This window comes from Sceloporus occidentalis, unplaced genomic scaffold, assembly GCF_023333645.1.
Source record: "Sceloporus occidentalis isolate IW3139 unplaced genomic scaffold, rSceOcc1.0.p SCAF_137, whole genome shotgun sequence".
NCBI classification, from domain to species: Eukaryota; Metazoa; Chordata; class Lepidosauria; order Squamata; family Phrynosomatidae; genus Sceloporus; species Sceloporus occidentalis.
The window spans coordinates 441193-466257 of record NW_028317117.1 but is presented as its reverse complement, the minus strand read 5'-3'; the positions used below and the strand labels follow the sequence as shown (position 1 = coordinate 466257).

At 43.2% G+C, this 25065-nt stretch overlaps 1 protein-coding gene across 2 annotated transcripts; it reads right to left on the bottom strand.

Annotated features, from left to right (window-relative positions):
- Nucleotides 1-389: 389 nt before the first annotated feature.
- LOC149281181 (pleckstrin homology domain-containing family B member 1-like) lies at nucleotides 390-4701 on the bottom strand. Of its 2 annotated transcripts, XM_089499527.1 has the most exons (7): nucleotides 4665-4701; nucleotides 3607-3759; nucleotides 2990-3092; nucleotides 1682-1721; nucleotides 915-1014; nucleotides 793-795; nucleotides 390-529 (listed from the first exon to the last, which is right to left on the bottom strand). In XM_089499527.1, exons 1-7 carry the CDS (start codon nucleotides 4699-4701, stop codon nucleotides 390-392), a joined length of 576 nt encoding a protein of 191 aa, XP_089355653.1. The 2 variants fall into 2 exon arrangements, with proteins under 2 accessions (XP_089355653.1, XP_089355652.1); XM_089499526.1 differs by lacking the exon at nucleotides 793-795 and having other exon boundaries at nucleotides 909-1014.
- Nucleotides 4702-25065: the final 20364 nt, after the last annotated feature.

Sequence of the window (25065 nt, the reverse complement as noted above, 5' to 3'; positions counted from 1 at the left end):
AGATAATAAAAAATACAAATTGCTCACATTAACCCCTATAAGACCAAATAAGCAAGCGACCCATCCTGCCAAACCAAATGCGATATAATATGGAGATCCAGAGAAAGGCTCAACAAAAATAAAATCACAGGCGCCAGAAACTACTACAAACGTTTTTTTTTTTGGTTCAGAAAAGAAAAATCTAAAATTTCAAAAGAATGTTTTTTTTTTATTTCGGGAAGTTTCCGCAAAGATATTTTACTCGGTTGATTAACGAGACTAAAAAGATCTCTGGGAGCGCGCGGTTTGTAATCCAGAAGCGAACGACATGGAACCCGTCATACCCGGTGCACACGTGTGTCGAGGCTACCGCTGAAACCCCAGCGGACGAGCGCAGGACACGCCGCTTCCTAAAACCAGCACGGCAGCCACATGAGGGAGCCCAGCGCGGATCCGGTGACAGCCCCGGCCAGCATGCCCAGGGCTAGCTGCTCCCCGTACGCGCTGCGGTAAGGGTCGTCTCGAATAATGACGGGGGTCATCCCAGGACCTGGAGGTGAAAGGGACAGCGGGTTACTATGGAGGGGCAGAAGACATTTTACAGCCCTGGCTACTCATGCCGTAATCAATAAACCTATAAAGGGGCAGTCATCATACGCACTTTAATGCAATGGTCCCTTTAAATGGCCATTTAGTCCCCATTTCAACTGCTTGGGGGTATTTGCCCTCAGTGTTCAACACACCCAGGGGGATTTAAAGACCAGCCTGAAGATACATGGAGACTGAAGGAAAACTACATGAATGCTTCAATACCAACTCTGGCCACAAGAGGGCGAGAGAGCGTAAGCCGTTCTGCAGCAGCTGGCAAACGGCATTCCTTTCCTATCGGGCCCTTTAGATATAATTGCCCACCACGTAATAATTATTACACTTACCATAACCACAGCCGCCGTATCCGGGATTTATGTAAACGGCGTGGTGGGCATTCAGAGGCACCGCCTGGTAATGGTCATCGTAAGGATCGTACACGTAAACCTGCGCGGGAAAAATAAAGGAGAGAACGTCAACTTTTCACCAAAACGTTTATCCGGTTTACGTTCTGCCGACTCATTTCGCTTCCGCGGACGCGTTTGATTCAATGTATCAACAGGCCTTGTCAGTCATAGCTGCCACCTTTCTCGATATTTTCCGCCATAAAGTTAATAATCGCACACGCTAACAACAGGCATCCCTGGAAATGCTGTGGATTATTCATGAGAATGCAGGAATTGTAGCCGATCACCAAGCCTTTGATCTTTAGCGGGAGGGACATTTGGCCCCACCCACTCTCCTGGCCCCACCCCTCAGCATGATGCACAGGGAGCCCCATTCCCCTCTGCCTCCCATGAGGAGCAGTAGGTGTAATGTTCCCGGGGATGTTTGCAGGTATGACAGTAGGGGAACTTTTTTTTTTTAATAAGACTTATTTGATAGAACAGGGTTTCCTAAAAGCCCCAGTAATGTGCATAGAAATAGCTTTAGACATTAAATAAATCACATAATTCCTGTAAATGCCTCACTCCGCGTGTCTCCCCTCCTGGTCATGCCTCGGAAGGGCCGCGCTTCTAAACGGCACTTAAATATTATAAAACGGAACTATAATCCAATTAATTATGTGTAAAAAGGAGTCCAAATGCTGCTCGGTACATAAAGCAGTTCTTACCGGATACATTTTGGCATCCAGGAGAGCCAACTTCCAGGCCCTGAAAAACAGAACATACAGGGGTTAACTCATCGTCTCCGGGTTAAAAGGCGGCATCTTTATATTTTTAGTCTTAATATGTTATTACATAACTGGCTCTGCCTGTACACACATCTGCTAGATAAAACTAACTTACTGCAATGGACCAAGGAATACGCTCGGACAGTGAGATTTGGAAAACCAGGATGGTAGATAAGTGAAGCAGCCTCCCAGCAGAAGTGGTAAAGGGTAATGCAGTGAGGGGATTAAACATGCATGGGATAGACATACGGCTCCTGAATCTAAGACAAGACCAACGACTGATTAAGGTTTGAGGCTTTACAGCAGGAGAAGCGGGCGACTAGACGGGGGCCGAATGGGGCCGATCTCCTTGGCCAGACCGGCCCTAATAACCCCACAACATGATTCCTTTAAAGACATTGGGCTAAAACATATAGGGGAGTGTGTATAGAGTAATATGTAGGATACACTGCGAGGACATCCGTTAAAAAGTGTGTATTTAAAAAAACAAAACACACACACACATATATATATATATATATATACACACACACACATATATATAACCCTACATACTACCATTCAAAAGTTTGGGGTCACTTTGTAATTTCCTTGTTTTTGAAAGAAAAGCAGATATTGTCAATTAAAATAACATAAAATGCATGAGAAATCCAGCGCAGACGGGGTTAATGCTGTAAATGACTATTGTAGCTGGAAGCGGCTGATTTTTAATGGAATCTCTTCATAGGCGTACAGAGACCGTTTATCACTCCCATCACTCCTGTGTTCCAATGGCCCTTTATCACTCCCATCACTCCTGTGTTCCAATGGCCCTTTATCACTCCCATCACTCCTGTGTTCCAATGGCCCTTTATCACTCCCATCACTCCTGTGTTCCAATGGCCCTTTATCACTCCCATCACTCCTGTGTTCCAATGACCCTTTATCACTCACATCACTCCTGTCTTCCAATGGCCCTTTATCACTCCCATCACTCCTGTGTTCCAATGGCCCTTTATCACTCCCATCACGCCTGTGCTCCAATGGCCCTTTATCACTCCCATCACTCCTGTGCTCCAATGGCACGTTGAGTTCGCAGATCCAAGTTTAAGTTTAAAAGGATAATTGATGGTTAGAAAACCCTTTTGTAATTATGTTACAGACAGTGACCCCAAACCTTTGACCTGCAGTGTATATATAATATTATGATTATTTATCAGCAGTGGAGTTGTTCCGTTTGGGGGGGGCATATAACATGGCGATACTCACGCGGCATCATCGGGGCTCTCAGCGCACAGCAGCAGCCGGGACTGATCCCGCAGATCCACCGTCACCAACGCTTCCCGATCACCGCCTTCCGGGGGCTGAATGTCTGCAAAACACGACCGTCTGTTTAAACCGCAGCTGCCGGGAGGACGGCTTTCCTGAACTAAATCACGTTAAATAATCAGCCGCGTTAATCGTCATCCTACTTCCCGGCTCGCGGGTCTGCTTATGAGATTCTGCCCCCCTGTAGGGCAGGTCTCTGAAAGTCAGGAGGACTAACCGCTCCCTGACATACAAACCCTCTAATTACACTAAGGATTAGGAGATGCCGACGGAACTAAATCAACAACTTAATAGCAGAGAGAACCTCATGGGGAGGAATAACCGGGCAGATTGCCAATTGTTTAGGTCCCCTAAATCCATACCAAGGCACGGACAGATCCACGTCTGCCCGACACGCAGGACTGGTGACCGCCTTGAACACCCGATACAAACCAGGACTGGTCCTAGAGGTCATTGATGACCCTCCCACCAGCGCTAGAAAGCAGTCCATGGTGACGGCGCTCGTTAGATCGCACACATTGCCCAAAGCTCCTCGCTCCGCACCGCGGAAGCCTCACCTCCGCACTCCAGACCCGCCTTTACATTCACACAGTTAAACTTCAAAAGGATTCGCTCCTCGATGTTGCGCCGGGTCTCGTCCGGGTAATAGACCAGACCGCCATCCATCCACAGGTCAAACCAGTGCCTCTTCCAACGGCGCAGCACGGAGCCTGCGGAGAGAGACGGACCGCTTTCAGGACGATATTTCGGTTCAGAATCCATCATTTAGTTTTAGGAGGGAGAGAGTGTGAGTGTGAGTGTGAGAATGTATCGAGTGTCAGCCAAATATCCAAAAAAGCAAAGGAAGAAGGGACTGTTGGTACATGCCAAGTGTCATGGTTTCTGTGCCAACAAGTTCTGTGCGGAATTATAGGTTTTTGCGACAAGGAAGAAAAACCCGGTCGTGGGCGACTTTAATCATCTAAACCCCTTAATGACCAACGACGTGCCTGGCATCAAATGATCTTAGAAATCGATCCAAGATCACGTCCTTTGCTTACATGGTCTTGCTGTAATGCCTCAATGCCGAGTCATTCAGCAACACTGAGAAACGCAACAGGGGCCCCGCGTGGCCCCCTCTCCGGGACGCCAACGTCCGCCATGTACTGTATTGCGCGTAGATGCCTCCCAAATGTGGCCTTTTAGCCCCCCCAAACAACCTGACAAACCCATGCATGGGGGTATCCCTTGCACATATTGGGGTGTTGGGCACATATTGGGGTGTTTGACAGGGACATATACCAGAAGCTGTAAACTCATACATGAAGTACAATGTGTGTGATAAACAAACCCCACAAAAATAAAAAAAACAACCCATACAAAACATGACTATTACGAGCCCTCACAATGGCTGGGGGTAGAATTAGTGCACGGAAAGAGTTAAAATACCAACATTTGAAATACCTTGGAGTGTCTAGTTTTCAAAAATATATGGTTTGATGGGGTTTTAAGATGCCCCAAAAAGCACATGGGAGCAGTGCACAGAGAGAGCGCACAGAGAGAGCGCACAGAGAGAGCGCACAGAGAGAGCGCACAGAGAGAGCGCACAGAGAGAGCGCACAGAGAGAGCGCTTACTTTGTCTCCAGAGCCAGCCGCTCTTCACCAACGCCATACTGCTGAGAGACGTCCTTCTGCTTTAGAGAGCGAGAGAGACGCGGTCAGTGCTTTCCACCAGAAGGCAGGTTAAGCGACATCAGCGAACGGGAACCAGGATGGATTAAAACTCCCACTACTGGGGATTATCATCAACCTTCTTTACATAATTGTCTGCGTTATCCTTCTAGAAGCCGATGGCTGATCCTTACACCTACCTCTTTATGGACTTATAGAATAATTATATATAAATAATAGAATAGCTTGCGATCGCCCACAGGGTCACGAGTCCTTTGTAGGCTCCTCGGGGGGAGTGCACCCTGGAACACGCGTACCCCTCGTTGGCCTTTTGTTCTGTACGCTTTCATTAAGGGGAACTGATGATGTTTTATGGAACTTCTTTTATTAACACAATGAATCATTTTATATATATTTTGGATATAAATCAAAAAATATATCTCTTTTGGACATTTTTAGTTTGAAGGGATTTTTTATGTGATTGAGGATGAGATCTGTGGCAAAAAGTGACAAAGATTAATATATCCGATACCCATCATATTAATATATAATACCCATCATGAAGATCCCTTCTCCTCCTACCATGCTTACAGCGGCTGCACGAACCAATCAACAACAGCCAGCCACTTATAAGGGAGCGATAACTTAATGGGGAGGAATAATCTTACAGAAAAGGGACGTAGCCGCAATTCCTATCATTAGGAGCTTTTATCCATCATGGCAATCTAGAGATTTGTTTGCGGATTCTACAAACATAACAGGAACATTAACCGTGATTGGAGTCATTTTATACAAAAGAATATTTTTTTCTGTAACAAATTGCAGAAGAAATTAAGCGTCTACATAAATAATTACATTTCATTTAAAAATAAATATTGCATTTTTTTTTTTTTATTTGTCCGCTTCCAGCAAGAGAGAAAAAATTGAATTATTATTTAAAAAAAAAATAATAATAAATAAATAAAAATAAAAAACTATTTTCTTCCTCTTACTGATCTCCCTGCCTACTGATCGCAGCGATCAGGAAACAGGGTTCTGCAGCCCGGCTCTCCTGACCCCACAAAGTGCGATCAACTGCAAGGAAGTCATCAGCGACGCAGAGCATCTATTACACCGGCGGACCCTTCCTGCGGCGTCGCTAACTCTACGGAGCTTATACACCAAAAGGGATTCTGATGCAGGGCTGGAAAACCAGTCCTATCACCGTAGCAACCAGTGGAAACATCCTACTGATTGGACCATTCTATTCGTTACTATGGTGATAAGATCACTTTTGAAACTTTGCACCAGAATTTTTTTCTTCTTTTTAATAGAAATACACAATATGAATTTATCTCAATTCTTGGAAAAATGTAAGCTTCTCTTGCAGGATCGATAATATTTTTAGCGTCTATGAGCGATGTGTGATTGATCGTCAACCCCATCGAACGATTCTCATACGGGGGTGAAAAAAATAAAAATAAATAATAATAACAACAAGCAAAAAAAAAAAAAAGCAAATATCTACTTAGGAAATGCATTTCAAAAAAGATAAACGATAGAGCCCTTTCCCCAGAACTGTCACATTTAATGTATACTATATACATTACAAATTCTATACCAAATATTTGTTAAAATCAGTCTAATTGCATAAAAATGTTATTAATTAGTGGATGACCCATACTGGTTATATACATCAATTACACCCAGTTTATCTAAAAATATAATAATAAATAATTAATATATATATATATATATATATATATATTATTTCACACTCTGAATAGTGCAATAAGAATGATGTACATTTGGTTTCCTATTACAATATTATTTATTAAACAAAGCAGAAGTAGAAAAAAATATATATACTGAAAAATGTAAGAATTACAAAAAAAAAATAGATTTTATATCTATAATTATAATAATTTACACCATTATTTCTGAATATTCGCAAGCACCTTACGTACATTTTTTTTTACAAAATTAGGAAGCTACGAAAAAAAAACCCTGAAAAAAGTAATAATTTAGAAAAAGTGAATGGGAATAAAGAAATGTAAGTCTCTGCAGGTTAAGGACACGGGGCCCGTATACCCGGCTCACCAACCCGGACAAAGTGTGGAGAGTAAATAGAAAGTTTCCCTGAAAGCCCGGTGATACTCGGCACTTACCTGGATCGCCGTTCACCTGCCTCCGCCGGAGTCCGGTACCCGTCCCGTGTCTGGGTATTTAAACCCTGACGATTGTCATCAGGTAGGATCAGCGCCTTCGCGAAGCATCACGGGAGTTGTAGTCCGATGCCGGCTTCACGCAGTAGGAAGAGTCGCCGACCGCCTACATATCCCAGCATGCACCGCGACCACCTGGCTTGTTCCAGAAGATCCAGCATCTTCGTTCAGTGGGGCGGTTTGTATCCCGGGTTTAGCCCGAGTTATATAGAACCGGTCCAGAATCTACAGACCCCTATACTGTATATTATTGCCAGCTAACCCTTTGTGTGCCTGAGTGGTGTGAGCAATAATATTATGATCTAGCTTTAAATAATCACTGCGTCATTTGCTGATTAATGCAGGAGAGGTGGACGGGGCCTTTTAATGTATCTATGAGGGTATTCTGCAGCATCTGCCCTTTTCCCGGCTATTGTCTACGCGGGAGATATGTGCGGCAGAGAACATTTACACGCGTGTGGAATACTTACCCCCAGTCCGGCCCAGCGCTGGCCCTGTGGACAGGGGTCTATGCGCTTGAGTGGAAAGCACTTCTGTAGGTGGAGGAAAAAAATGGACACAAGTATGAAGTTGGGGTTCTGAAGTATATGTTGCACGCCTGGCTCCAAAGGGTTAATACAGCAGCAGACAGCGCTGGAATATTCCAGAAGCCTCTGGTTATACATAAAACCTGAGGACCGAAGGAGACCCGATTGGCCCCCGTTACTATCTGCGTCCATTCATCTATAATGTGTTTATTACCCCGCGTTAATCCCCGGAGGGCCCCTCCGCGTGGACCCTGCGCGATTTACCAAATTACAGATCCACGGTGTCACGGCCGTCTATTTATAGATCAGCCGGGATTATTCACCGTATCAGCCCTGATTTAATGCCTCGTAACAGCAACCTTTACACCATGCTAATATTATACATACAGCGCGTATTCTGGGCACCTGATTGGCTGAGCCGGCCACTAAACCCCCCTTTAATTCTGTATTTATTTCCCAAATCTCTTCTGCAATTTAAATAATCAAAGTTTTAATGCCCCTCCCCCACTTATAAAACGACCCCCCAAAATCTGAATATTAATTTATGAAAAAAAGAAAAAGCCTGAATATAAGACGACCCTATAGGAAAAAAAGTTTTACCAATAAATGTTAATTCATGTTAACTATGTGAACAAATATTTTGTTTTTATTTCCTTTTTTTTTCAACCTGCCCCCCCCCCAGTTATGCACATCTGCCCCCAGGCTTGCCACTCTGCCCCAGAAATGCCTTATACCCCCTATATGCCACTGTGCCTCATGATATGCCTTTTAACCCTCTATATGCCACTGTGCCCCATGATATGCCTTTTGACCCCCTATGTGCCACTCTGCCTCCAGAGTGGCATATAGGGGGTTAAAAGGAATATTATGGGGCAGAGTGGCATATAGGGAGGTATAGGGCATTTCAGGAGGCAGAGTGGCGTATAGAGGGTTAAAAGGCATTTCTGGGTATCCTGTGTATGCACCCCGCCCCCAACTTACCGGTGCTTCTGAGTCCCCCGGTGCTCAGTCCGGGCAGCGTGAAGAGCTCTACGCGATTCGCGTAGACAACTTCCGCTCTACGCAAATCGCGTAGACCTCTACACGCTGCCCGGACTAAGCACCGGGGGACTCAGAAGCACCGGTAAATTGGGGGGGGGGTGCATACACAGGAGGATCCAGGTCCCCTGCATCGCTAAGATGGATCTTAGTCTCATAGTCAGACCTATTTGAGGTCTGATTATAAGACGACCCCGATTATAAGATTCTGGAAAAAACCTCATCTTATAATCGAGAAAATACGGTAATCGTTATCACAGATCCGCTCGTAACTGTGGATATGCATGAAGATACGGATTCATAAAGTCTTCATTAAATGGGTTGCATCGACCCGAACTGGCATACTGGGGAAACGACCATTAACGCTACCTTAGCCCCCGACTCAGGGCAGCACCCCCAGCCACCCCTCCAGGTCTGCCATTTTCACTACAATAAAAGCCCCCCTGTGTCCAGCTACCCGGAGCCCCCCTTTGCGGGTTGTGCGTAGGAGGTCTTGCTGGCGTCGGTGGGCGGTCCCACCGATGTTGAAGGGGAAGTGGGCGGGGAGAGGGGGCTTCCACCACCCAGGGTTTTCCGGCAGGGGCGCTTCACCTGGAGTCTCCGGGCAAATTGGGAGAGTTCCCAGGTATGATGATGTCATATCCCCGCGCTTCGTGTCTTAAAGGTACACGGCACCTTTTAATGCAGTCTGCGCAGCCCCCGCAGTGTAACGCTCCCAGTTGGGGAGATCAGAGCATCAGCACATCGAGTGACCCGATCACCCGAGAGAGCGACCTGCCCCCTGGTTTCGCACTGTCCCCCTGGACCCGCCACCCTAGGTTTAGTCACCGACCATAATGCTAAAAGCCGACTCAACTGCCTACTCACCTTCCCGAATATCCGTTCAAAAGAAGCCGACAAGTTATCTTTGGATCATAAGAGCCCTTTAAATACCTAAACATTTAAACCAAAATTAGTTGAGTACAGAGTCGCTTAAACTCCAAATCTCTCTCTATTATCTGCGCTCCTTCAAGAAAAAACGTAAGCCCCGAAAGCCCTTCCGAGCGTCATCAGAACAGATCTCCGTAATTACCGGAGTGCAGAGCTTTCATGTATATGAGAGAGGAGCGCGTTATCTGACGGATCAGCGGATACATCCTGCGTGCGATATGACTTCATCTGCCTATCCCCAACTCTGTCCCGCATTGCAGGGCCGGAGAAAGGGTGAGGCGAGAGCGATACTCACCAGAGGGGGCACATGGCCGCCCGATCAGCTGCAGCCTGTAGGACTAGTTGGGGAGATCACAATCTCCCTCTAGTCGGCTCAACGTTACTTCAGACCTCGGCTTCTGTGCTCCCTAATCACTATATGACGTCGTACCTCCGCGCTCTGCATCAACAGCCGGCGCGTAGCGATGAGGGAGCGGTAAAGCACAGGATGGATGATGGCGGAAAAGGTAAGAGGTGGGGAGAAGGGGTAAGGGCAGGGTACGTGTATGTGTGCGTGTAAGAGCAGCGTATGTGTATATGTGTAAGGACAGTGTTTTATATGTGTGTGTCAAGGCTTTGTATGTGTATATGTGTGCGTGTAAGGGCAGTGTATGTGTTTATGGGCAGGTGTGTGTAAAGGCAGTGTGTAGGGGTCCTTGGAGGGAGGCTATTAGCCTTTTTAAAAAAATAAAAAAAAAAATTCTTCTGCTGTTGACTACTCTTCCAATGACACTCAGCCAGCATTATGGTGGCTGAGAATCATGGGAATTGTAGTTCACAGCTAGAATCTGCAGCTTTACTGTTGACTGCAGTTCCCATGATGCTCAGCCATAGGGCTGCAACTAACGATTATTTTCATAATCTATTTGTTGCACATTTCTCATTTGTTTAAAATAATTTAATGAACAAACTGGGTGTTAAAACCCCCTATATGCTACTCTGTCCCCCAGATATGACATTCTGCCGGTTAACATCTGCGCGATGCTCGTAGACAACCTCTCCATCTACCCGGCACTTTCACCGGACCTTCTATGATGGACACTTTTAAATGTTTTCCGTGTACAAAGGTCAATAGGCCACTAAATTCAAATTCTTGCTAAAGCCCCAGCCCTTAATATTCCTGTTTAATACCCAACATCGGGGTAGAGATTAAGGCTAAATGCTAACGATGAGTCCTGTGAACTCTGGTGATTGCGAGCTGTTGGGATGATGTGCAGCGGCGAGAGGTTGTGATGTCATAAGGTGATACATTGTAGTAAATTGGTTTGCATGGGGGGGGGGGATAAAATTGACACCTGTGATGGATTTGTGAATATTATCATCTAGTTAAAGAATACATATAGCAGGGATGTGGCCCCCAAAATGTGTCACTCGAGGTCAATGATACCGGGTTCAGCCCTGGGACTGGGAGATGCTGACGAGGGAGGAGGTGATGGATTATATTGAAAGCTATTAACCCCTTCGTGACAAAGGCTGATTTTACTTTTTGTACCCTTCGTGACAATGGCTGTTTTAACATTTCTGCGCTGCTCGTGTTTAGCTGTAATTTTCTTCTTTCCCGTTTACTGAACCCACACACATTAGATAGTGTTTTTTTCAGGACAAGAAGGCCTTTCTTTAGATGACATTGTTTTGATTGTATCATATTATTTACTATTAAAAAAAGTATAAAATATGGTGAAAAATTTAGAAAAAAATGACTGTTTCTAACTTTTAGTTGAAAAATCTTTTACTCATCTATAAAAGGTAATAAAAAAACCTGCTAAATAGATTCTACTATTTGTCCTGAGTTTAGAAATACCCAATGTTTTTTTATGTTTTTTTGCTTTTTTCTACACGTTATAGAGCAATAAGTACAGGTAGCGTTTTGCTATTTCAAAGCCATTTTTTCCAGATCTGGTAATTCTTCCCCCCATGTGCCATTTTGGGTATCTTTGAAGCCGGCCAATGCAATTTACCCCATCAAGTCATATATTTTTGAAAACTAGACAGCCCAGGCACTTATTCTACCATCAGCCTTTGTCAAACTTTATGGTAGTAATTTTTTTGCATTTGTTTTTTCACACACATTTTACTTTAGGTATAAATAAACAGGTTCTGGTATATGTCACTATCAAAAAACACCCCAATATGTGTTTAGCAACATCTCCTGAGCGCAGCGATACCTCACATGAATGATTTTGCCTGACTGTTTGGGGGCAAAAGGGCCACATTTGGGGCATGCACATTTTTCAATGTTGCACTTTGGCATTTGGGGATCCACTGCCCATGCCCTATTTGGTACATCTTTGAGCCGGGCCATTTCAGTGTGCCCAATAAAGCTATATATTTTTGAAAACTAGACACCCCAGGGTATTTCAAATGCTAGTATTTTAACTCTTTCCATGCACCATATCTACCACCAGTCTTTGTCAAACTTTGTGATAGTCATTTTTTTCCATTTGTTTTGTCACACACATTTTACTTCAGGTATGAATTAAAAAGTTCTCGTATATGTCACTATCACAAAACACCCCAATATGTGTTCAGCAACATCTCCTGAGCGCAGTGATACCCCACATGAATGATTTTGCCTGGCTGTTCGGGGGCAAAAGAGCCACATTTGGGGCATGCACATTTTTCAATGTTGAACTTTGGCATTTGGGGATCCACTGCCCGTGCCCTATTTGGTACATCTTTGAGCCGGGCCATTTCAGTATGCCCAACAAAACCATATATTTTTGAAAACTAGACACCCCAGGGTATTTTAAATGCTGGTATTTTAACTCTTTGCATGCACACATTTTACCACCAGCATTTTTTCAAAGTTTGCAGTAGTATTTTTGTGTGTGTATTTTTCCCACACACACCTACTTTATGTATGAATTTACAGCTCCTGGTATATGCCGCTGTCACACGACACCCCAATATGTGTTCAGCAACATCTCCTGAGTACAGTGATACCCCACATGCATGGGTTTGTCATTTTTGGGGGGGAACTAAAAGGCCACATTTGGTACGTATGCATTTTTCTAATTGGAAATTAGATGTGTGGCCATCCTTCCCCCCGTGTTAATTGGGACCTTGTTGAACCCGGCCAATTCAATTTACCCTATCAAATCATACATTTTTTAAAAGTAGACACCCCATGGGCATTTAATATGCCAGTATTTTAACTCTTTCCATGCGAGAATTGTTTTAAGCTAATATGCTAATTTTAGGACTTGCTCACAAAAATATATTTTTTATATATATATATATTTTTTTTTTGCCTTTTTTTAAAATTTTTTTAACATTTTTTTTCAACTTGAAGGTTCCCCTGATAGTGACATCAGTGGGAAATTATTTTTACATTTTACTGGTTTTTTACTATTTTTTTTCTAATTATTATTAATTTTATTTTATTTTTAATTTATTTTTTCTAATCACGCTGTGATTAGAAAGCTGAGCTCCATTGACTTGCATGGTTGAATGCAGTACCTATATTCAACCTGCAAGTGGAGCCAGAGTTCTCTAGAGGGTCTGGAGACCGTCTAGCGAACTTTTTAGACTTTATTGTTTCTTTATTGAATTTTCCCGGACCGCCGCCATCTTGCAGATGGCGAAGATCACCGGCAGCTGCGGCTGTGACCGCTCTCCGGAGCGGTCACAGCCCATCCAAAGGTAAGTGTTTGGTGTCGCTGGATGCCTCCTGATCGAGGCATTCCAGCGACACCATTTAAGTTTAGGAGGCGATCGTTGATCGCCTCCTAAACGCTTTTAAAACGGGCGTCCGCCGCCATACAAAGTATGGCGGATGTTGACGCCCCAGGGAGGGGCCAGAGATGGCCCCTTTGTGCCGATAATGGCGTTGCTGAATGCCTCGAGGTCGAGGCATTACAGCAACGCCGTTTCGGTGCAGAAAGCGAAAATAGATCGCTTTCTACACCCGTTTAACGACGTGCCGGTCCTGGCACGTCATTTGTCGTTATCGACATGAATTTCCGTGACGTGCCCGGACCGGCAATTGTCATCAAGGGGTTAAAGACATGCTAAGGAATCAAAGACTGAACAGCATTGAGTAGCGGAAGTCATTTCAAAATCCATAATTTGCTAATTATGGGAAAATAAAAAAAACCTTTAAAAATGAAGAATTATAGGGCCTGATATCACGTGAATGAAATTAGATTTGGGGCCACATTAAGTGAAATACTTAAAATTCACTTTTATTTGGGCCATTCTTATCTCCATAAATCACACTATACTATCTCTCTTGTGAGGTCATAGTTCTGTAGAATTATCTGTGGACAATGGCAGCCGTAGTTATACAACACGAAGGAAACGAGAACAGAAAATGTAGGTGTTTATCGAATTTATTGTGATGTTATGATGTTATTTGGAAAGAAGGAAAAAAAAACCCCTAGTTTGTGTCTTTTTCCAATTTGCCACAAACTAGGGAAAAAATTCCTTCTTGAATATTATGTTTTCAGCTTTTGGCCGGGGCTTAGTCCATCCTTCAGACCATCCAGTCTGGAGTCACAAAGGAGAAGCCAGAAAGACTCTGGCTGCTCGATGATGAGGAAGAGGACGATGAAGATGAAGAGGACGAGTCCTTTGTGCTCAACAAGACTGATGGAATCTCCTGAAGTGTCTGCAAGCGGAGATCTGATGCTGGTGTCGGCCGGTACGGGGGGGTTGAACGGCGGCTCTCTATATCCTCCCAATTAATGTCCTGAAAGAATGGATGCCGCCTGATGCCCCCCGTGATCCAGAGGCGATGCTGAGGATCTTTCATCAGAAGATGCTTTAGGATGTCCGCAGCGTCTTCGGAGAGGTCTTTGGCGTACCGAGGGCTTCCATTTACAATGGAATCCAACGCTGCCTTCTTGCAGTTACCGAGATAGAACGGTAACCTTCCGTTCAGCATGCGGAATAGAATCACCCCGAAGGACCACCAGTCCACGGCAACACCGTATGCTTGCTTTAGATGTATTTCGGGGGCCATGTACAGGAATGTTCCGCAGCGTCCTGTTGTCTCTGCTGCACCAAAAATGCCTTCTGCGACAATACCGAAATCGCAGATCTTGGCGTGGCCCTCTCCGTCAAGCAAGATGTTGTCCGGCTTCAGGTCCCGATGTATAACTCCCCGAGCGTGGAGGAACTGGATGCCGCAGATTAATTCAGCCGAATAAAATGCAGCTGCGCTCTCGGGGAGGCGGCCCACCCTCTTCATATACGACAGGAGACTTCCACCTGCCATATACTCCATTGTGAATAAGGCGCAGGTCTGCGTTTGGAAGCCTGCATATCCGTGGCACAGGAACGGGCTGTCCCGAGCCATCTCCAGGATTCTCCTCTCCTTCAGTAGGGACGGGGGCTTAGCGGCTTTCTTGCGGATGATTTTGACCGCTACCATAGAGTCTCTTCTAGGTACAGAAGCCAACATGACTTTTCCAAAACCCCTTTCACCCAGCACTGAATGGAAGATGAAGCCGGAGGGCGTCATGGGGAGGAGGCTCCGATGATTTTTCGCAATAACACCACTTTCTACCTCACTTTTGCTTCTTTTAATGGGAACCTTTCCCCTTCTGCGCTCCTCCAGATGTTCCTCCGCTCCTTCTTTCTCCTGCTGCCCCAGAATCTGGCTGTTTTTCTCGTTGGATCTACACCGTTCAGAGAAACCTGTGCTGGTTCTTGGGCATCTTGTTGTCTGCTTTGCCCTCAGACACAGGCTGCTCTCCTCCCTCTCATTAGCAGTACGCTTGGTCCTCTTCCCCGCTTTTCCTCTTTCTTCCTTGTTACTGCTACTCTCTTTCTTCCTTTTGTTGACCGGGTCTCTACTGGCCAAGTGCTTCTTGTTCTGGCCCTCAGTCTTTTTAGCGGTTTTGGTGAAAGCTGTTTTCACTCTTTTGAAAAACGTCCTCACTTTTCTGGGGCAGCATCTCCTTACAATCCACCTCAGTCCATGGAGTAGACAGCAGTCCCCCATAGCTCTCCTTTTTAAAAGGTTCTCCTTTAAATCTCCTCAATCTCTGATGCCGTTGGTAACAACACTTCAAGTCCGCTATGAATAGCTGCTTACAAGTGCGAGCGCCCAACTACACTGAGCAAGCAGAGGAGCGCGCTCCGGCTTTACAGTGTTGTGATGTCACAGACATGTATGATGTCACAATTCACTCACCCGCATAGTGAGCGTTCCGTGCTTCTGCTTTATGGATGTAAATACTCTGGTGGATTTCTTCTAATTTATTGATGGGGCGTTTTTGTATCCATCATATAAAATGACCGGGGTGTTAATGTTTGGTGAATTTAAATGCTGCATATAAATGTTTCCCCACATGAAAAACCCATAAATCCTCTTACTTTATATTATTTTACCGATTTGCCTCTTTTTTTGCCTTCCCAATTTTCAGACCTAACTTCTTTTAATCTCCTGTTCGTCGTGGTGTTAAAAATCCTTCACTATTATTACAGTAAATGTTTGTTTTTGGGGTTTCTTTATATGCCCGGGGCAGCTGCATATTCGCCGTTTGTCTGAGTTCTGTCTCTGTTATTTCAGACAATGTCCTTTAGAAGCCCCCGGACTCCGTATCATAAGGCCTGCAGGGAACCAGACGATGTCTTACAGGGACTTTCAGTGAGTGAGGAATTGGACTTTTAGATATTAAGGCTTTAGTTCCACTGCCGTAAATAATCGGCCCATAGAACCACATGAGATAAAAGCCACTTTTCTTTAATGCTAAGCAGCCTTATTGTATATCTGCCCCGTGACGTATTCTGGCCGGGTTTTACTCTTTATATTTTGGTGCTAATAAATACTATTTAATAACATGAAAATGGTTGAATATTAAACTTGGAAATAATTGAGTCTTTGGCAGGTACAGGAACACACAAAAAGAGGAATATTGGTTAAACCTGATTGAGTCTTTGTGGGGTAAAACACCCTTTTGTCATAAATGTAACTGCAAAACTGTACAAAGCGGTGCAGGACTGAAGAAAGGTGCGTTTTGTGTCTTATTGCCCCAGTAAATATCCTTTAATTCCAGTCCAGGTGTAATAGAGGCTGTTGGCAGGGCGAGGTGTATAAATGGGCTGGTTGGGCAGATAAGTGATGTGGGTAGTTGTGACAGGGAGGGGACGCCAACCTCGGCATTTACCATTTTTCCAACCTTATTGACTGTGATGGCGCTAAATCATTAACATAATTATAATGCCACGCAGGAAATTAAAAAGGTGAGAGAATGTCTTACCCCACGCTTATTTTTATTTGGGGTAAACAGGAATAAATTCAACAATTACATCTGAGAAAAAAGAGAGACAAATCGAGAAACAACTCATTTTTATTTTCATTTAATAAAAGTATTGAAACTTGGAACGCCAGAAAACTATATAATTTTTTTTAATAATTTTAAATCGGGGCTGGAAAAAGTCCTGGTTTTTTTTCCCAGTTTGCCTCCGGCAGTCGGTTTTGAAAGCTAAGAGAATCCCGCAGAGATGGCCGATTCTCCGCGGCCGGAGCGCAGGAAAGTCCAGCTCAGAGACCAGAACATGTTCCGTCTCCCGGCTGAGGAGGCATCATAGAGACGGCGCGGCCAAAACGAATTCCCAGTCTGCAGGAGACGGCAACCGGAACGTTACTTACAGAAGTATCCAGATGTAGGAAGTAATTTTGTTACATTGTTATATTGCGTGATAAGCGTTACTATAAGTGTTATTTTGTATCTTTTGGGGGAGGGGCGGTTGGAGTCCAGTACGTCTCCTGCCCTCCAAGTTGATTTTGTGTAAATTGGCACCAAGCCGGCTGAATGCCCCCCTTACATTTTTGGGTAATTCTTGTGTCTGGAAGGACTTCAGCATCCGGACATCTTATGCCGTGACAGCATATCGATCGCCGCTCACAAGTTCAGGACGTCCATTAATATATGGAGGCAACTACCTTCTACTAAACTTCAACCCGCTGTACCAAAGCAACCGTCCGACACCTCGTCCAGAGAAGTGAACGGTAGTGTGTGATATATTATATATACCGTATTGGCCCGAATAAAGGCAGCACTTTTCCCCCCCACTTTAAGTCTTTAAAGTGGGGGTGCGGCCTATATTCGGGGTCTAGCGCCCGACGCCTGGGACATGCTCCGGGCGCCGGGCAGGCAGCAGGGTTAGGATACAGATCCCCCGCAGCGGTGCAGGGGACCTGCATCCTACTCTCTGATACGCTCAGACAGCCTCCCCTGCCGGCACTTCTGCTCGATGTGCTTTAACAATCTCCCTTGTAGGGAATTCTCACGAGGGGAGTCCCGGCAAGGGAGATTGTTAAAGCACATCGTGCAGACATGCCGGCAGCGGAGGTCGTTTACGCGCATTGCGTAGGTCTCCCCTGCCGGCCCCGCAAGACACACGGGAGTCTGCTTTGGTAAGTCTTGGGGGGGCACATCTTGGGGGCAGAGTGGCAGCGTATCTCGGGTGGGGGGCAGAGTGGCAGCATATATCGGGTGGAGGGCAGAGTGGCAGCATATCTATTCTACGTGTTTTTTAACTAAGAAAAATTTTTCCTTAAAAAAGCACCTAACTTTAAGGGTGCGGCCTATATCCGAGCCAATACGGTATATGTGTGTGTGTGTGATATATTATATATGTGACGGAAGCCTCCATCACTGGGGCCACTGGAGAAGCCTGACTGCCAGCCTCCTCCCTATTGACTATGGGCCCTGGGTTTGTAAAGACTTCTGTGGCTACCCCCAGCAGTATCCTCTCATCATTGGCTGAGGGGATTATCTCCAGCAGACAGCCAGGATCTGCCACCAGGGAGTGACCACCATTCTTTGATGTTTAATGTTATATAAATCAGTCTCCCCCCCTATTGTATTGTTAATCCCGTTACTGCCCCTGTTGTCTCTGAGAGGCAGATTAAGGGGTGGTTTGTGTCCCAATATCTTGTTTTATGTTAATGTGTGTTTTGCTGGATATATCCAGCTCTGTGTGTCTAAAATAAATCAGTCTTCGTTTGGTTTTACCCTACACTGAGTCTCGGCTAGTGACTGGGGAACCGGGGAAAGTGTGTTGTCCCAGGCTAAGGGAGCACAAGACAGCGGAGGTAGTCGGTCGGACTAGCCAGCTCCGTGACATTGGTGGCAAGCGGTGGGATCGCTTCTTAGTCCGAGGGACACTTACTTTCTACCGGGATTAACCGACAGGACGGCAGACTTCGGTCGCCTTGACAAGGACATGGATGTGGTATCAGAATTCCAGGGGCTGCTGCGGGTCATCCTCTCCTGCTACACCACTGCTTTGCCTACAGAACAATACCAGAACCTGAGGCAAGTGGTTCGACGGTCAGTATGGCAGAGGGCTGTTATACGCCGGGGTCAGTGTCTTCCAAGCTCCGAACAAAAGATTAGAGACCAGCGGGAACTACGGATGTCATTCCTGGGACAGCAACCCCAGGAGCAATGGGTATCCGAATTGGACAAGCTGGTCCAACAGGAGGTAGAGCTGGAAGATCACTATAGGGCTCTGCAGTGGTATACAGAGCAAGCATATTGGGGAACTGCGAAAGATTGTTCTCCAGAGGGCTATGACTTTGGTGGCCCTGGATTATTATGGGATAGTCTTCAGGAGGATCCGGACTTCGGCAGCACAGCGAAGTGGCGGATTGAGGACATCCGGGATTTCAGGGAGTGGGACCTCCCAGATGCGCTAGGACTTAAAGGTGATTTAGACTTTTTAATTACGCAGGAGTGGGAACTGGAGAAGGCGTATAAAAAACTGTTCGAACGCGTTCAACAGAATGCCCCAGTGTCCAGGGATTGTGTGGATTTTGTGGATGTTATTGAGTGGTCACCTGAGGATGTTGACCCAGGCGGGGTGGATGGGACTGCGGTCTCCACCCCTGAGTCAGAGGGATACTGGGCAGCTAATCCAGATCCGATACTGGAGCTGTGCGACTGTGCTCCACAACCAGATCCAGAGATTGTGGATCTAACTGATTTTACATCTGAGGATGTTAACCCAAGAGGGGTGGATAACACTGCGGTCTCCACACCAGGGGCCTCAGAATGCTGGGCAGTCTGCCCAGATCTCTTAGTCCCAGCTGAAGAGCTGGCAACAGGGCAGAGCGCTGCTGGCTTCTGCCCCACATCTGCAATGACTACAGGGATCCAGGGAGATGTGGCAGCCGGCCCTTCTCCCCAGCGGCAGCTCACATGTCCGGGAGCGGAGGAACTTGTTTTTCCTCCCCAGCGGCAGTGGGAGGAACCGAGAGATGTGACAGCAGGTCCATCTTCCCAGCGGCAGCTCACATGTCCGGGAGCAGAGGAACCGGCCCTCCCTCCCCAGCGGCAGGCCGACCCACAAGATTCCCTAACCCCAGCTGAAGTGCTGGCAACCAGGCAGAGCATCGCTGGCCTCTGCCCAGCACCTACCAAAGCTGCAGGAGTTCAGGGAGATACAGCGGCCGACCCGCCCCCCCAGCAGCAGAACCTAACTCCAGGACCGGATCAACCGGAACTCCCTCCTCAACGGCAACAGGAGCACCAGGGAGGGGATGCAGGAGGCATCCCTCCCCAGCGGTACCCGGGAGATGGCGCAGCCGGCCCATCTCCCCAGCAGCAGCAGGAGCATCAATTTTGGGAGGGAATTAATGGGCCAAATAAACTGACTGACTACGGAGTCAACCCGTTTGGGGTCTCATCCTATGTCAGTCCAATTCGAAGGGGGGAGAATTGTGACGGAAGCCTCCATCACTGGGGCCACTGGAGAAGCCTGACTGCCAGCCTCCTCCCTATTGACTATGGGCCCTGGGTTTGTAAAGACTTCTGTGGCTACCCCCAGCAGTATCCTCTCATCATTGGCTGAGGGGATTATCTCCAGCAGACAGCCAGGATCTGCCACCAGGGAGTGACCACCATTCTTTGATGTTTAATGTTATATAAATCAGTCTCCCCCCCTATTGTATTGTTAATCCCGTTACTGCCCCTGTTGTCTCTGAGAGGCAGATTAAGGGGCGGTTTGTGTCCCAATATCTTGTTTTATGTTAATGTGTGTTTTGCTGGATATATCCAGCTCTGTGTGTCTAAAATAAATCAGTCTTCGTTTGGTTTTACCCTACACTGAGTCTCGGCTAGTGACTGGGGAACCGGGGAAAGTGTGTTGTCCCAGGCTAAGGGAGCACAAGACAGCGGAGGCAGTCGGTCGGACTAGCCAGCTCCGTGACAATATATATATATATATATGTGTATATAATAAATAAATAAATATATATATATATTGGTTTCAGGGAATTATTGCTTTGTATTAGAATCCAATTATAACATTTTTTTTTTTTCTTTAAATCATATTTATTATTTTTTCACAGGTCATACAACATATAACAAATAACAAATAAAAAAAAACAACAAAAAACCGGCAGAGTATTCATACAAATTCATAACAACTTAACCATAAATTTACTCAATCGTCTTCTCATGTCATTAGACCTCTATACGGTCATATCATATCATAGTAAACACCAAAAAACATAAATATAAAAAAAAAATAAAAATAAAAAATACACAAAAATGGAGTCAGTAATAGGGTTATTTACCGAATTACGAATTCATATCATAAATTACGTTAATTTTTTTAATCCAGTCTTCACAAATATCTGATTTTCTTTTATATGATAAACTGACCCAGCAAAGACCTCTTTCCATTTGCAATTGAAACAGTATTTGTTTTACCAGTGATGTCTTAGATATTAGATTGGATTCTTTCCAAGCTCTAGCAATTAATATTTTAGTTGCCGCTAGTGCATGTATTATTATTATTTTTCTTTCCTTAGATATATTCTTTGGGAGAATGTGGAGAAGAGCTATCTTCATATTTTTCTCAATTAGGAGAATTAAATACACATTATTAAATATTCTTTCGAGTTTTTTATGAATCCCTTTATCCGTCTTATATCGTGCATATGTTAGAAAGGATTGAATTCTTAGATATGTGAATATTTCCAAATTAGGCAAATTATATTCTAAAGCTAACTGATTAAATGTTTTTATTCTATCGTCATATATAATTATCTTTAATTATGAAACTTTTGATCTCACTGACTTTACAGCCTACATTGCGATCAAATTGCCACATATATGCTGATAAGTATTCAATATCTGTCAAATATTTCTCCAATTTATACCAGGGTTGATTTGAATTTGAATGCAGTTGCAAATTGTACATGTGTAATAAGAGGCTAGCTTCGTATACAGTCTCTACCCTAGGATAATTTAAACCGCCCCTATTCATTTTTCTTATCAAATATTTAATTCCCAGCCTCATCCGTTTCCCTTTATTAATGAATTTATTTATACTAAATTGTAGCCTATTCAACCAGGGTTTCGGAATTTTTAGGGGCATATGGCGAAACAAATAAGTCCATTTAGGAAGTATATAAGCATTGACTACATTTATTCTGCCTAACCATGATAATTGTATATTCTTCCATTTATTCAATATGTAATTAGATGTGGATAGGAGGGTTATAAAATTTCTTTCTACCATGTCTTCTAATTTTGAGGTTATTTTTATTCCTAAATAATTTAGCTCTGATTTCCATCTAAAGTTGTATTCCTGCTGTATTGTTATTTTAGTTTGAGTTGAAATATTTAATGGTATAATTTCAGATTTTCCTATATTCAATTTATAATTCGAAACATTAGAGTATTGTTTTAATGTTGTCATAAGGGTCTCTATTGATTTTTCAGGGTCCTCTACAGTAATAAGCACATCGTCGGCATACATGCTCACTTTTAATTCTTCGTCTAGAAACCGGAAACCTTTGATATTCTCATTATTTCTTATATCAATAGCTAGGACCTCCATAGATATTATATATAGTAGAGGTGATAGGGGGCATCCTTGCCGCGTACCATTTTTCAATTTAAACCAATTGGCCTTAATATTTTGCCCAATTGTTCTTGCCGACGGCTTAGAATATAGTGCCTGAATCGCTAACAAGAATTGGCCATTAATCCCAAAAGCCTCGATTGATTGAAACCTAAAGTCCCAACTTACTCGATCAAAGGCTTTCTCTGCATCGAGTGTCATTAAGCACAATGATTTTTTTTCTAATTGTGCACAATCCAGCACATCAATAGCTCGTCTAATGTTATCATATGTATATCTTTGAGGAACAAAGCCTATTTGATCAGGATGTATTATGGTTGTTATCGCTATTTTCAATCTTTCGGCTAAAATCGTTGCATATATCTTCATATCTACATTAATAAGCGAAATAGGTCTGTAATTTCTAACGTCCTCTGCATTTTTATTGGCTTTAAGTATTGGGAGTATATTTGCTCTCAACAGTTCTTCCGGGGCTTCCCCTTGTTTACTAATTTCGTTAAACATAGTTGTTAATATTTTATATATATTCTCATTTAAATATTTATAAAACTCGCCACTGAAGCCATCAGGGCCTGGACTTTTATGATTTTTAAGGTTTTTTATAGCTGCCTCCACTTCTATTTCCTCAATAGGTCTATTTAATACAGTTAATTGATTTTTACCAATCTTTGGAATGGGTAATCCCACTAAATATTTTTTTACTTCTTCTATATTTGTACTAGGTTTTAAATTATATAACGCTCTATAATACTGATTAAATATTTTGCCAATGCCCTCTGGTGACATGTAACACTTATTATCTTCAATTATCTTATAAATACGATCTTTTGCTTGTTTATTTTTTAATCTAATTGTCAGAATCTTATCCACTCTATTACTTTTATAGTACCAATTCTGCTTTAATCTCTCTAAATTTGTATAAATTTTTTCTGTTTCTAATTCGTTTATTTTTTTCTTTATTTGTAATATTCTACTAGATCTAAATTTGGTTGGCGATCTTTTATTTAACGTATCCAATTCATATAAATTTAAATATAGAGTGGATAAGTCTTTACCCCTCCTTTTATTTTCTATGCTACCAATTTTAATCAGATGTCCCCGAATTACACACTTATATGCACACCATAACATTGATCGTGATATTTGTTTATCATCATTCTCTTGAAAATAGAGATTAGTAATATTTTTTATTTGTTCTACATTTTTCTGCGATTTCAAGAGATTTGGATTTAATCTCCATTCTCTAACTGTAGAATATGTTTTATTTGAGTATATTTCCCAGATGATAGCATTGTGGTCTGACCACACAATATCTTTAATTAACACTTTCTTAGTCCTATCCACTAGAACTTTTATTTCCCAAAATAAGATCTATTCGCGCATATGACGCGTGCGGGGCAGAAAAATGTGTATATTCCTTATTCGAGGGGTTAAAGATTCTCCAGATATCGAAAAGTTTGTTTTTTTTAACAAAATTTATTAATAATTTGGCGGTTTTAGCCACTTTTATATCAGCTACTTTTCCTCTAGATAGCTTCTTGTCCCACATTACATCTAAGATACAATTAAAATTTTCTATTTTAACAAATAAATTTTCCACAAATTTCACAGGGTTAATATTTGGAGCATATAAATTAACTAAAGTGAAAAATTCATTTTGCATTCTGCAAATAATGATTACATATCTAGCCTCTGGATCACTTTCTTGTACTATAATTTCTACCGCTATATTAGAAGTAATTATCACAGCAACTCCCCTTTTTTTTCTATCTGTTAAGGAGGCAGTTATAATTTTCGCTATATGTCTTCCATTTATATAACTATCATCATTATTGAGCCAATGAGTTTCTTGAAGGAAACAAATATCGATTTTCTCCTTTTTTATAAGCCGCAATATTCTGGATTTCTTGTATGGGCTGTTTGCCCCTTGTACATTTAGAGATAAGAATCGTACCATTCTATTTTACACCTTAACGACTCATGTTCCTGACTCCACATAACCAAACAACACATACAATACGACATGTAGCATAAAAAAACTAATACAAGAACATTATATAACAAGCACAAGTAGACAGGATATAAAAATTTTACACCCGTCTGCAAATTCCTCCCAAACATCCGGTTTGGAGAGAATCTGAAGGTCTTTCCCCTCTTCCTAGACCTACTCAAACTAAACCACATATATACACCGATTTTATGTGGCATATCATATAACAAGGATCGTCTCTTTAGGAGTTCGCAGGCAAAAACAAACAAACAAAAAAACAAAAAAAAAACCCAATTATAATATAATAAGTACGTATTTCATCACAATTCTTCTCTATTGTACATTATTTCATACGTATGCTAATCTATATTATATCAATGTGTTCATATCAACAGCAATTGAACAGTCAATAAATCCAAAAAATTATTTCATATATCTACATATTACATCACAATTCTTCTCTGTTGAACATTGATTCATACCATAGTCATCTGTATTATGTCAATATAATCGTTGTCAACAGCGAATACTGAGGTCAATAACTTATTTCATGTAAATACATAATACGTACTTCCTCACTGTTCTTCTCTATAGAACATTATTTCATACATATAAATTTTCCTTAATTAATAATCTTTAATTTTATTTCATTTGTTTTGCTCACCTCAGTCCATCAGTGAAGTGAACTTGTTGGGCTAGTGAGTGCAGCCGCATAATTGCTGTGTGTTTCAGCAAGCAGTGAAGCTAACTGTTTTGCTGTGACATTTTATTTTATTTCTAATTTCTTTTCAAGAAAAATTGACTGT

Coding starts and splice junctions, on each gene's coding strand:
- LOC149281181 (XM_089499526.1), bottom strand. CDS start 4,701: ATGGCGTTGGTGAAGAGCGGCTGGCTCTGGAGACAAA. Junction 1,015..1,681: donor TGGATGCCAAAATGTATCCG/GTAAGAACTGCT, acceptor TTTCCCGCGCAG/GTTTACGTGTACGATCCTTA. Junction 530..908: donor CGGCTGTGGTTATGGTAAGT/GTAATAATTATT, acceptor TTTCACCTCCAG/GTCCTGGGATGACCCCCGTC.